This window comes from Stegodyphus dumicola, chromosome 1 (assembly GCF_044657685.1).
Source record: "Stegodyphus dumicola isolate Sdum_Otavi_A_Nest chromosome 1, ASM4465768v1".
Lineage (NCBI taxonomy): Eukaryota > Metazoa > Arthropoda > Arachnida > Araneae > Eresidae > Stegodyphus > Stegodyphus dumicola.
In genome coordinates, this window is record NC_140768.1 from 65,020,986 (window position 1) to 65,034,711 (window position 13,726).

At 32.5% G+C, this 13,726-nt stretch overlaps 1 protein-coding gene across 2 annotated transcripts in view; it reads right to left on the reverse strand.

Moving 5' to 3' along the window:
• The window catches only part of LOC118184284 (uncharacterized), a 121,815-nt gene that overhangs the window by 21,648 nt on the left and 86,441 nt on the right, over window positions 1-13,726 (reverse strand). For both annotated transcript variants that reach the window (XM_035353935.2, XM_035353933.2), the window contains exon 3: window positions 1,168-1,303. In XM_035353935.2, coding sequence (XP_035209826.1) covers window positions 1,168-1,303 — 136 coding nt within the window. The remainder of the gene's footprint in view (window positions 1-1,167; window positions 1,304-13,726) is intronic.

Sequence of the window (13,726 nt, forward strand, 5' to 3'; positions counted from 1 at the left end):
AACAGATAACTGTGCAGTCGTTTTGCAACATTCTACATAATAACAATATAATTTGCTACGCATTATATACATCATTTAAAAAATAATAGCTATTGGTTAAAATTCTTTCTACATTAAACCAAGAAGAGAGATGCTGAAAGCTGCATTCTTATTGTTATTAAGAGGTTTTTATTTTATTTTATTTTTATTTATTTTTATTTATTTATTTATTTATTTATTTATTATTTTTTTTTTTTTTTGATGACCATTCGTACAAAAGCAATTAATTTACTCTCATAATTTCTATTCGTTTTTACCTTGAAATTATTCCCTTTTTTCTGAAACTTATAATATGTAATATATTAATGTATAATAATTATATATTATTATTTATAATATGTAATATAATGTCTTATTTATTTCTGAGAATTATAATATGCATCAAAATATGTAACCGTTTTAAAAATATGGTAAACCTTCTTTGAAGAGTTTGATGGATGGGACATAACATGTTGTTTAAAGATTATTTAGTCCGAGATATATTTTGTCCGATTGTATCAGAAACAAGCATTTAAGAAAGATATCTTAAACAAATAATGCATAAAATATTATAGAAATTTTTAGTAAAATAATCAGCGATTCTTACGTACGCAGTATCTAACATAAGATTTAATTAGGTAAAAGGAATGTACCTTAAATCCTGTCATTTGTATAAGGAAACCACAGTTAAAGTTACATGCATCAAAAGATAAAATAGAAGCTTAAATAACCAAGAAATATCACTTAGCGAAACAAAAAACGTTTGATATAAACTCAGTTTAAAAAGTAATCTGTCATGGTTAGATGAAGAACCTTATACATATTACAAACCTATCAGAACAGTTATAAAATCAGTTTCTCATATTTTTCTGTGTCACGGCATTTTGATATATATTGACAATGTAACGCATTAGAAAAACTATAAAATTTCACATTTACGCATTTAAAAATGTCCTCGACATATTATTCACCCGTGTTTCTGTCCTAAACAAGACATATCTACCATGGATTTATCTGACAGTAACTAAAACTTTCTCCTTGATCAAAGCGGAAGAAAATTGCATTGAGAAACCAAATGGCATTGACAGTTTCGCTTCTAGAGAAGCAAAGACGTCACTGAAGTAAAAATATACGAAATTAACGTCGTACCCAATCCATCCGATTCAAATAAGACTGCATCACGAACTCCAAAACTTTTGCACCATCGGATAAACATTTCGGCGTTGTCTCTTGCGAAAAATGTTTCTCTCTTGGCTCGCTCCCAATATTTCAACTGTAACTGTGTCTGCAACGAAAAAAATAAGAAAAGTGGCATTTAAATCTCTACAAATTGTACATTTCTTTCAGCTATATTTTCAAACTTTTCCTATTAAATAGGATATTAATAAAGCATTTTAAACACAAATAACTTCATAAAGTGGGGAAAGAATGCAGCCTAAATTTGAGAAATGAAATATGTGAATCTGTAATTAACTAACTTGAGTGGAAATGTAACTCCTTTGAATGGAGTCTTTTAAAATTTGGACTTAAGTTTGAAGAAAAGAAAGTTGTAGAGAAAAGAAATACAAAGATAAGCCTTTATTCTATCCTTTTAATAAACTGCACTTATTAAAAAATTTCAGATTTTCCAAGCTGAAATGAAAAGCTTTTTGTGTTAAAAAATTAAAATTTAAACAATTTTAAATTTTGGAATATGATTTGATTATGAATGCATGATTCATTTTTCTCTAACACCGAAATGAGACATATGCATCTCCTCTGCAGCATGTAAATGATATTGAAAAGCTTAATAATCTTGAAGAATATGTAAAACTTCTTTATAACATCAGGAAATAATGGTCAGAAATAGCTTAGTTGTTGTTTTAAGCGCGGAGATGGTAAATGAAAATGAAAGGATCTAGGCGGATTAAAAGGCAAAGAGTGAAACATTCTGGGATAAATTTTCGATTCTGAGAGCAGATTTAGTTGATACATATTAAATGTGAGATAAAAAAGTGGTAAAAGATTTTAATAGAAAACAAAACATGCTTCCGGTTTTTACAGATAAAGAAGGCTATTACGCCAAACCATTACGAAAAAGAGTTAAGAAACGTATTAAAAACAGGTGGAGAAGAAGAGACAGCTTGAGATGCAGTAAGGATAAAATCAAAATGAATGACAGAAAGTCATCGCATAAAATAATATGCACAGAAAGGAAAAAAAAAATATTTAAACGCTTATAGCTCCTACAGAATAAATTAAGTGTAATAAATCTGCAAAGGGACAGTATAACTATTTGCAAGCAAAAGTAAAATAAACCGTGTGGAAATGCACTTCATTTAGACGAAAATGTAAACATGGTAATACATTCATTGTATGCAACATTTTTCATATAAATTATTATACTTCTTATATGTATGAAATTTGAGTATTAAGCTGTAAGGTTTATCTATTTATTATTAACTAATAGTTCATTTTAAGTTGAAAAGTTTTTTCTATCACTCTCTTTTCACCCACGCTTCTCATGGCAGAACGTAAATGAGGTAGAGAGAGTTTATTCAGATTAAGGTAGAATGAAGTACTATTTAAGCAAGAGTTTCGGAAGTTAGTTTTCAGAGCGTATTTGCCTACTAGTTTAGGAGTCACGTTGTGCAGTGATTATTCGCGATTTGGGTTAGCGGCGTTGATGTGTTCTTGTCTTAGGATTGTCTCTCCGGTTACTTTAGACTAGCTCTTTCTGAACGTTAAAGTATTCTGTGAGCCGTTAGGCTAACCTACATACCTTGAAATTACTATTTGTTACGTATTTGCATTAGGCCAGAAATGTTGGCTTCTTGCAACCCAAGTTGGGTCATTTGTTAATTTTGAATAAAGGGTCTTATATACTCTTCTTCTGATCTCTGTTTAGTTTCACAAGGTTGGGAGATAATTCTTCAAAAGACCTTTTTAAAGTTCCTAAGTCTCATTTACTAAGCCTCATAGACTTTACAAAGCATTAAAATGATTTTCATTTAATTATACACAATGAGCTTCATATTCCTAACTGTTTGTAACACAGACAAATCTTAAACGAATTTTTCAGTGTCGTAACTGTCTGATCAACAGCTTTTGCCCGTTTATATTAAGCATATTTAAGACGAAGTGTTATATTATTTTTTAATAAGAAGGTATAATCCAATGCATTTATGCATTTTTATATCTTGAATACTGCAAATTATTTTAGAATGATTTCAATAATTGATATTACGCATTTTGAATTCATTCAAGGCAAAATTCAGGGTAGAGAGTGCGCTATTAAAAGTTTCTTGCAACAATACATGTCAAGAGCAGAAAAAACTAACTCCCTGATCTTGTTTGGCGCAGAAAAATGTATCGGTTGAAATAAAATTGAAATAGACACGGAAAAAAGGAAAGAAGAATATATACATGATGAAGTTATAATTTATTTTTCCTCTCTGAATTAAAGTTAGTATATGCAGAAAAATACATGTCGCAATAAATCAGTTTCGTTTGCTACTAATGCCGTCTAAATTATATCGTCTAAATCCGTCTAAATGATATTGATAGTATTTTTTAAAAGGTGCTTTAAACAGACTGGATGACCGTAAATGCCCCTTGAATGGTTAGTAGCGGGTCCATGGTTCCAGTTAAAAGATTTAGACAAATTATGTAGGCTTTTAAACTTTATGTGACATAATTAATTAATCAAAAGAATAGAGAATAATAGATAACAACATGAGATAATTTTTAGTAAAAATGTGTATAATTAATTTTTATGCCTACCACCTACAAAGAGATTTCCAATCAGTAGATCTTTAATTATTTGAAATATTTGGCTTGTAATGGGAAATTGGCCCTGAAGAGAATGTTAAAACTGTATGATTTAAACTACATACCGCAAAGAAAATGTCAGCTTTAGGAGCCATAAAAAAGCACAGTATATTGTACTTTTTATGTAAGTATATTGTACTTTTTGTATTTTTATTTAGTACAATATCTTGTACTTTTTATATTTTTATTATTTAGTTTGCAAAATATTTTCGAATTTCAGTTTTCCTCTGAATGCTGCTTCAAACATAACTTAATGTTTATACTTTCCTGGCAAAAGTGATATCTTTTGGTAGAGAGTTTTGCTTAAATTCAAATTTATAGCCTCTTGTAGCCATATTTGTAAATGCTTTTTGAAAATTTTGATTCATGTTATCTCGAGTAATTTTAATTTTGTTTTATTTATTCATCTATGGGAAATCGTTTTAAAATTGAAATTTTATTTCCTACAACACTCGTATAAAACTATTCAATTTTGTATAATTTACTAAAAGGATAAACGTGCGCAAACTGAAAGGTTTACCACGTTTAGTTCGTTCCGTAAATTGTGATTATAAAGCAATAAGTATTTAGTTAAACATTCAGAAACTTCCACTAAAAGCACTTAAAACAGTTTTGCCCAGACAAGACGCGAAATTACAAGACTTTTGAATATACTTTGAGGTTATTTGAAGACAGCATATTATTAACCAGTATACTACCAGCACCTGCAGTTAAGGTTAAAACCGAATTGGAACAAATTACACGCATAAAACGGTATAGATAGTCTTAGAACTTGCAAAGAAAAAGAATATCCGAAATTCTTACCTTGTGTTCCACAAAGCATTTTGAGTTATTTGGCGATATGCCATAATGCGTTAGTTTGCTGAGAAAACATATCCCCAAAGGAATTATCACAAAATATATCTGTAAATGTATCTGTATCACAAAATGTATATATAAGCGAAATCGTGGTTTGCTACAGAGTTTGGATAATTTGTAAGCGTGAAAACTTTGTACGTATAAATGGCTGAACTGAAACTTTCTGAACAGACAAATTGTCCAAATCTTTAAATTTTGTCTTTATTTTGTTTCGTTTTTTGCCTTTCAGTGCATCTTAACTTCATGCAAATAAAGCAAATACTTATCATTTGATCATATATCTAGACTAAAGTAAAACTGTATTTTCCGAACCGAATAACTTTCTTTGAGTTATTCAAGGTCAGCTTTGCTGTTAATATACTTGTGGTAGGAGCTTTTGACGACGAACTGAGATTAGTACTGACATTCAAAACAGCTGTGTAGCTGCATCAGCAGGATATTATACTGCATATTATAATACAAATAGTGCCGCCCAGAAGGAGAAGTGCTTAGTGACTTTGATTGCCGTACCGAAGGGCCCGGGTTCAAATTCTGGAGAAGGCATGGATGTAAATTACCTGTTCGTGATAGGAGCAAAGGTGGCTCACCTATTAAATGATTAAATGCCTCCATAATTAAATGATCACCGCTTCCAGACTTAGTAGTGGATAACGCAATTGTAAAGTTTAGCTTTCTTTGGAACTATAAACTAGTTCCGAACTCCCAACAGGCGTAAAGCGAATTATCGCTGTATCTGAAGTAACTACAGAGACTTGAAAATGTTTAAACAACCTTGTTATTAAAATGGAATTTTGAACAACGTTAATCCTTCTAATAGGCGTTGCTCATCCCTCAGCTCGTCGCTGCATCTGCTGGATCTTTGTAGTTTTCTGTTCCTTTTGGAAACTTTTCTTTTCTGTCGTCTTGGACCTTCGTATTCAGTAGTTTCGCTTTCTTTTGGCTCGTTGCACATTGATCTTTTTCTTGTCTCGTTCACCATGTCTAGCGTTCTTCCTTTTTCTTTGTGGACCTTGCATTCCCAATGTTGAAGGAATTTTCGCCATCTTTACCGCTGGCTCTTCTCTGCTGATACTGTTACACCCTGAACATAGATCCTCCAAGATTTCGTTCACAAACTCTTTTCCATTATCTGAAATTACTTTAAGTGGTGCTCCAAGTTTTAATATAAATTTATTTAAGAAAGAATCTGCAACAATTTAGCTGCAGTTCTTTTAAGGGAGCTATTTCTAACCCCTTTGAAAAATGATCCGGGATTGCCAGAAAATATTTATTTTAATTTTTTCATTGCATGAATAGGAACCTTGTAAATCAATTCCTATTATATCATTAGGAAAGGTGACTTTGATATTGTTCAAGTATACGGTCGGGCTATAACTAACTGGAAAATGTTGCAGGGCCTAACATAGTACATAGTCTTTAATAAATTATTGTAGCTGTGGAAAACAAACAGCTTCTCGTACTCTTTGAACTGTTTTTATTATCCAGAGATGACCTGAAACTGTCGCATCATGCAATTCTTTCAAAATATCCAATCTTAAATTCACTGAGATAACCAATCTTAATTCGTTATTTTTGTTTGTTACATTGTAGTGAAAGAAAATATAGTCAATAATCTCATTATTTGTAGCTCTGTTTCTAATATCCGTAATATTCTTGTGTTAAAAATGACAGGATCATTAAAATATTGATGAATATTTTTAACTTCTGGGTCTGTGCAACTCTGCAACAAGTGTTTCGCGAGAATCCGAAATTTTTGACGTTAAAATTACACATTTTCTCGTCATCTAATTTTATTCTGGATAGAGCATCTGCCACAACATGCTTATTCCTGGGATTATGTATAAGTACTAAATTGTACTTTTGAAATTTAAGGGCCCTGGCCTTCTCAAAATAAACTCGAAATTTCTAAATCGCAAAAAAAAAAAAAAAAAAAAAAAAAAAAAAAAAAAAAAAAAACTGCTAACGTTCCTCTCTCTAAAACGGTGCAGTTGAGTTAGATTAAGTGCCTTTTTACATATCCAACTGTCTGTCCGTCTTGCATTAAGCATGGCTTCTACTGTAAAATCCGATACATCTGCGGACATTTCTATTTTTTCATCTGCTTCAGGGAATTTTAATACTTAAGCCTTTTAAGTATTTCAAAAGCTGTGCTTCTGCCGAAAAGGTAAACTTGGATTATTTTTTTTAAAGTTTAATAGTGGTTTTCCTGCATAGACAAAATCTTTGATAAAAGTCTTATAATATGAGCACAAGCTCAGATATGCGGCAAACGTGTTTGCTCTATTAGCTGGAGGATAGATTTTAGTGCAATAATTTTGGAACTTCCATCTCGATTCTCTTTTGAGATACCTTATAGCTCAGCAAACGAAGTTCTTGCGCCGCAGATTTGCACTTGACCGCATTTATTTTTAACCTTGCTTCTTTTAGAAGCGAAAACAGAAGTCTGAAAATTTTAAGTTATCCCTTCTCTGACAGCGGTAAGGTTTTGCCCCACAAAGGGGGGGGGGAATTTCTCACGCCAATACTGCGCTTTATCACTTGAGTTAACCCCAGGGACCCATCAAATGAATTTGAAAATTTTCTTAACAACTGCTTAATTTTTCGTCTGGCTTCATTTCCTTCAAGTACAAGGCCGGAGGCTGGAATACTTTTTTTTCAGTTTATCCATGTACAACTGAACTGTAGCTTCCTGAAAGTTAATTTTCTCCCGCGCCTTTAAAAAAATCCATTCCCAATGTTACCTATGCCTGCAAATTTTCACAACAAAGTAAAACACCTTCCGATTGTCATTTCTCACCTATACATCTAATGTAACTTTTCATATGCATCCCCACTGTTTGCTTTTGGCAGCAATAATTCTCATTCCTACATCAAACACTCTGTACCGTCTAAAATTCTTTCTAAAACTTTTTTCTGCTAATTTGTTTTTTCATTACAGTACTTAAGTGAATCTTGGAGACAGTTCTTTACTTTTCTAGGTGACTATACCCTCTTTTGCAATATATCGTGGGTGTCGCCACTTGCGGGTGAAAATTTCTTCCCATTATTAAAACGTCTAACCACCGTCAGACCGTAGGCTTCCTTCCGCTATAGTCTACGAAAACGTCCGCTCGATCCGTGCTCACACTGGTTTATGTAGTTATCCCCAACTTTCAAACTTCACCGCCAATATCCCCCAACTTTCAAAACTTCACCGCCAGCTCAAATAACAGTAGCATACTCGGGTTTCACTGAAGTTCTGAATTTAAGCCATCAACCTAAGCAGAGTTATTTGTATAACCTCCCCATCGGGTTTTTTCACATACAAATAAGTTTAGAAACTGTATTTTCACTTCCTTGCACAAAGTAAAGTATTCACGAAAAATTCCGGGTATCATATTTCAACGAAAATATCCATTTTGACCGCTATCGAATCCGTTTGATCATTTTTTTTGCATGATAGCTGACACTTTTTCCCAAAACGAATTATAAAGCTGATTTAAAGTGGATTCAGAAGAAATTTTTTTCGTGGCGTCTCTCTCATAACTCCAAAACGAATAGCCTCAGAACGTCGAAATTTTGTATATAGGACTGCTAGAGCATGTAGTCGCACACCTCTCTTTTTGTTGCACAAAAATATATAAATATATACCCAGTCTATTACTCGGCTGAGCTTAATTTTTTTTTATTCTTATACGTTGGTTAATTGTGCATTTTTGGTTTAAAAATGTTTGAATTATGTTGTACTTATCTCCCGTTTAAGGTTTTTATGCCTTTAGTTAATCTGCATACAATAGTTCTAGAATTATCAACAATTAAAAAGTTCTTTAAGTGCGGCTAAGCCTAATTTTTTTCCATAGCAGCCATATTTGTTTACATTTGAAACTTAGCAGAATAGTGAATTTGTTGCCAATCTAGAGAAAGTAAGCTTCGCAACAATAAAGTAACGTCTTAAATGTCAGTTTCTGCCTCTTCGGTGTCTTTTTTGCCGAATGGGAAGGTTCCTTTAAAGAAAACTTTAAATTTTGTACAGCGAGAAATCTGCCTTCTTGCCTGCTGCCCGCGTTGCTTGGTTTTGCACAGAAACTATAATTTTAATTGTAAAACGTTTTAAAATTATTTTAACTGTATTTTGTGTTTTATGCTTTTCCATATTTTTCAATTTTTAATGAAGATATTTTGAGGTTTTAATGTATTTTTGCCTTTCCACGGAGTGAGAACTGAATTAATTGAATATTAATTGAATGACAAATACATCTCTAATGAAATTCGAGAAAATAAATTTAAATGAAATGCATCAAAAATGCGTATAATTTAATATTCCTTACAAGGAAATCATGTGGTGTCCGCATCAGATTTTTTATATATGAATTCCGTCAACTCTTCGACCTTAGTATGGTATATACCAAACAGTTCCGCTTCTAATTTCTCCCTATAGGAATACTTTTACCAAGGCGGCTTTAAATATTTCCAAATTGTAATTCTTTCTGCCTAATCCTCTTAAAATTTACCAATGCACTTGTACCATCAAGTCTTCATAATCTTCTATATTTCCGCAATCAGGTAAACCAAAAACTGAGAATTCAGCTATTCGCGAAGTGTCACTACTGAACTTGTGCCATCAAAAGTAACTGCGTATTTCACTGTCGCTGGCATGTATCTACGATGAATCTGAATACTTTCATAGGAATTATTGGTACCTGTGGAGCCTGCGATCTTGGGGAGGAAGCAGATTAAAAGTTGACTTGTCTTGTGACGTTGTTCGTAATTTGTTCGCGCGTTGCTTATAGAGTGTGGCTTTTGGAAGCATAAACTAGTTCCATATCCTAACAGACGTAATCCGAATTCTGAAGATTTAGGCTGAATACAGAGATTTGAAAAGCTTCAAACAGCCCTTTTTTATTAAAACGAATTTTGAACATAAACGCAGTTCTTGCATTAAGAGAATCAAGTACCACTTGTGCAATGCAACTAAAGTAACAATCAGATTATGAATTTAAATGTCGGCAGCGGAACGCAAAAACCCAAGAATTACACTCTTATCAGAACTAGCAGAACTAACATAACGTTGCCATAAGAGGCAGAAATACGCTTCGTCTAACAATCCAAAAACCTCAGCTGTACGTTCAAACTTATTTACATTTCTGGTGTTTCTGGTAATCAGTACTGTATTTATCAGCAAAATCCTTGCATTAGTATATTTAGCAGTTTACACAGTCCTTCGTTAATCTATAGTATGAAATATATAGTGATCGGCTTACTGCGAAACTATATGAAAGGTAAAATTATAAGGTATTTCCCCCTCCTTCCTGCATGCTTTCGTGGTGTAACCGTAGCACATTCTGTGAATATTCGACAGGTCTTAGGTAGAAGTCCCAGCAAGAGTTTTTCTCCTGCTTAAAAAAAAACCCTAATGATTTTACAGTGGCGACCGAACTAACAGGTGACGGACAATAATTGGTTTCCACCAGGATTTGGTGATTGTGAATCCTAATCCTCAGGCGTCCTTTAAAAGAGGCAGTATATAAAATATTTTCTCCCTCTTTCCAGCATGCATTCGTGGTGTGACAATAGCACACTCGGCGCGTATTCGAGGGGCCCAGGTTCGAGTCCCGAAGGCGAAGGTGTTGCTCATTTTCCCTGTCTCCTGCTTCAAAAGAACTTAAATACTATAAAAATATTTTCTCAAAACATTTGGTGGGTGCTGCTCCTACTTTGTTAAATTTTAGCCTTTCGTTTCTTTTCTTAAAACTTCTTGCAAACAATTAAGCACAACTCACCATAACAACGTCAGAACTTTGCAAAAGTCAAAAGAAATTTTTTACAGGTACGGATACCTCTTGCAACACTGTTAAATGTATTATTGTAAGTCTCTATTAGACTTTTCTTAAGGGTGTTTTCACTAACAAATTATGAGTTAGATCCACAAATCAAGTTCATTCATGTTTATATGAATCTCTTCTCGTTTTCTTTACAACTAAAAATTATATTACTTAGAATTTTATACTTATCGACACTAGACCCATAGGCCTCCTAGACAACACCGTCTTTCCCTTCAGAATCAACTAGTAGGCTTTACGTGCAACGGCGAAAAAGCTCTTCAGAAGTTTTTTAATGTTAGCTAATGCTCGTCGCTTGATTTATATATGTGTATTACACTAGTTTGGGCGAATATTCATGACGTCAACCAAAGGAAAGATAGGACAGTACTTAGCTTAACTGTAAGCAGAACTATAATATCCAGTGTAAATTCGATATCATTTTGCATTTAGAGAGATAACCAATGCAGTTTTCCATAATATAAGCAGGTATCTTTAAAAATAAACGTTAAATAATGTATATAAGCAGGTTTTTATATAATGAATGGAAAAATAATGTATGGATATGCCTTTAATTAAAAAAAATTAAAAGGCAGAATTTAAGGCTGCAGGATAAAGCTATTTTTGCATGTAAAAGTCTTGGGAACACTATACGCAGACTTTAGATTCGTTTTTTTTTTTTAGTCCAAAGGGGCTTTGTCCCAGAAAGACTATTGTTTTCGTTTTGCGATTTTGCGTTGGTTTGCTATAAATGTCCGTTTCACTTTTCAAACTGTTGTCACCAAAGTTAGAGTCCTGCATTATATTTGAGGAAATTAAATAATGAAAAATCTGTATAAATGTATGTATATTTCTCGAATTGTGATATGACTCGCATTGTGTGATTCGAATTTTGAATGACGTAATCCTACTGCGAATATGGACATGTAGAAGCCCAAATTTGAAATTTGGAATTTGATTTATTATTGATTTCATATTTTGTAAAACGTTAACGAATTTTTGAATAACAAACTCACTCAAGGATTTCAAAGCGAGCAATGGCAACGTTGTACAGAAAAAACAATTTTATCTCCAGCGCGCGAGACTCTGTATCGGAAATTCTAAAGATATGCTGAATTTAAAACTATTTTGCGTAAAAAAACGCCCCTTTGGACGTAATTTAAAACCTGGAACCTTTCAGACTTTTTTTTTTTTTTACTTTTAAGGTATAAGATTATTTTTGTTAAATTTGCTATTTTCGCAACAAAAGCCGAATTAATCAAAGATGAACATGCTTTTACTTACTGGTTCAAAATTTCATAAATTACTATAATTAATATTAATTTCAAAATGAAATAATTTTAAAAATCAGAGCTAATTTCAGTTCTTGAAGGATAAAAACCACGGATACCTGCAGATACTTGCTTACAAACTTCTTTGCGGATTTTTGATTGATAAATGTTTAATAGAGATGTAGAAATATATTCAGTACAGATATGGTAATAAATATATTATGGTACTAAATTTCAAATGAAGACATCTAAAAGAATTAAATATCCATAGGTTAAGTTTTGTTAATTTATGAGAGTAAAATATGCAAGTGCTGTTAGGCTTAAGAAGGTTGTTTCCCTAATCACCCTTTCAGAAGCAGAAACTAACACTTCGTTACAACAGTTCAGGACCAGCTGAATATATATTTTATAAATTGTATTTAAAAGTTTCGCTGTTACAGCCCCATTTAACTGCTGCTAGTTGTTTAAGAATAGGCAGTCTTTTTCATGCCTTTGAGATAACATGATCAGCATGTCCCCTCCGTGTTAGCTGGTTGTTGAAGATTCAGTCTAAGTAAGTTAAAAATCATTAAGTTCTCCCTGAAAGACGAGTTTGGAAACAAAGGGTTGTCGATTAAGAGTGAAAAACTGGCTGGTAGGTTTATTTATGTTTATTGACATATTGTTATCCTTTCACCAATAGCCAAGTCGCTTCAGGGTTAGATTCAAACAGTGTTAAGTTCGATTTGGTCTTTTTTCACAGAACTACACCAAAAGACTATATTGTTTGCAAATAGAGACTATTCTGTCAATCCAACAGAGTCAGATCAAGGAGTTCTAGTGCCCTATGGTAGACCAGTTTCATTTTACTTAAATTTCGAAGCATGATCTCCAAAGCGAGTGCGCAGAAGCGTTGAGAAAAAAATATTTGATCCACCAGAGCATCTTGCCATCAACATCTAGGGATTGCAGTTTTTGAATAGGCCTTAGTCTCTAGACCCTCTCAAAAGTGGCTTCAAAGTCTACACATACGACAAAGACAGAATGTTGGTGATCCAGAGCATCTTTTACAGACTGGCCAGGGAAAACGACATGTTGACTTCTTGATTGGAATCTTCTAAAACCTGCCTGGGTTGTAAACAAAAAAAAAAAAAAAATATTTTTCTTAGATGACTTTTAATAGAACGCAAGTTAAGGAAACAAACCGATAACTATTAAAATTAACCGAAGGTTTATTCTTTTTAAGAATTGGAATAACGATAGTTTTTTCCAAATAGAAGGTACTTCAAAATTCCATGCATAGTTTTATAATTTTAAAAGCCCAGACAGTGCATTTTTGCCAATATTTTTTGATAATTCCTAGAAAAAGTTATCCATCCCTGGACTCTTTACATTTTTCGTTTGTGTAGGCAATAAGAAAGATCCAACTTTAAACAATTGTTAAGAGCATGCTGAAAAATTAAGATAATTAAGATAAAATGATGAGGTATGAGGCTATCAACGGAAACATCGACACTATAAATAAAACTGCGTATGTCACGCACATTATCTCAGTATACTCTAAAATAAAGAATACATTATAAAAAGAAATATTTTCAATCTATTTTAAAGTCTCACATTCTCACAATTTTTCTGCTTTTTTTGCAAATTTTGAAAGATTTCCAAAAAAAATCTGACATGATGGGAAAAAAATTGAATGTCTCTTTTGGATTCAGAATTAAAAATACATAGAAATCAATTAACAAAAGCTAAAAAATGTGACAAAAGCCAAATTTTGCAGGTTTGTGTATTTTTAGAACCAAAATATGTGTTTTTTTTATCATTTATTTTATTGCATATTCACTTAGCGAAATGTAAAATTTCTACAGAGATAATATCTTGTCTTAATATCAGATGCTAACCCCGTTAGCAGGAGAATTGCGTAGGTGGAATTAAGAAACAAACCACACACTAGTATTCTAAATTAAATTCCATTTTTTTAAATTTTAAAAT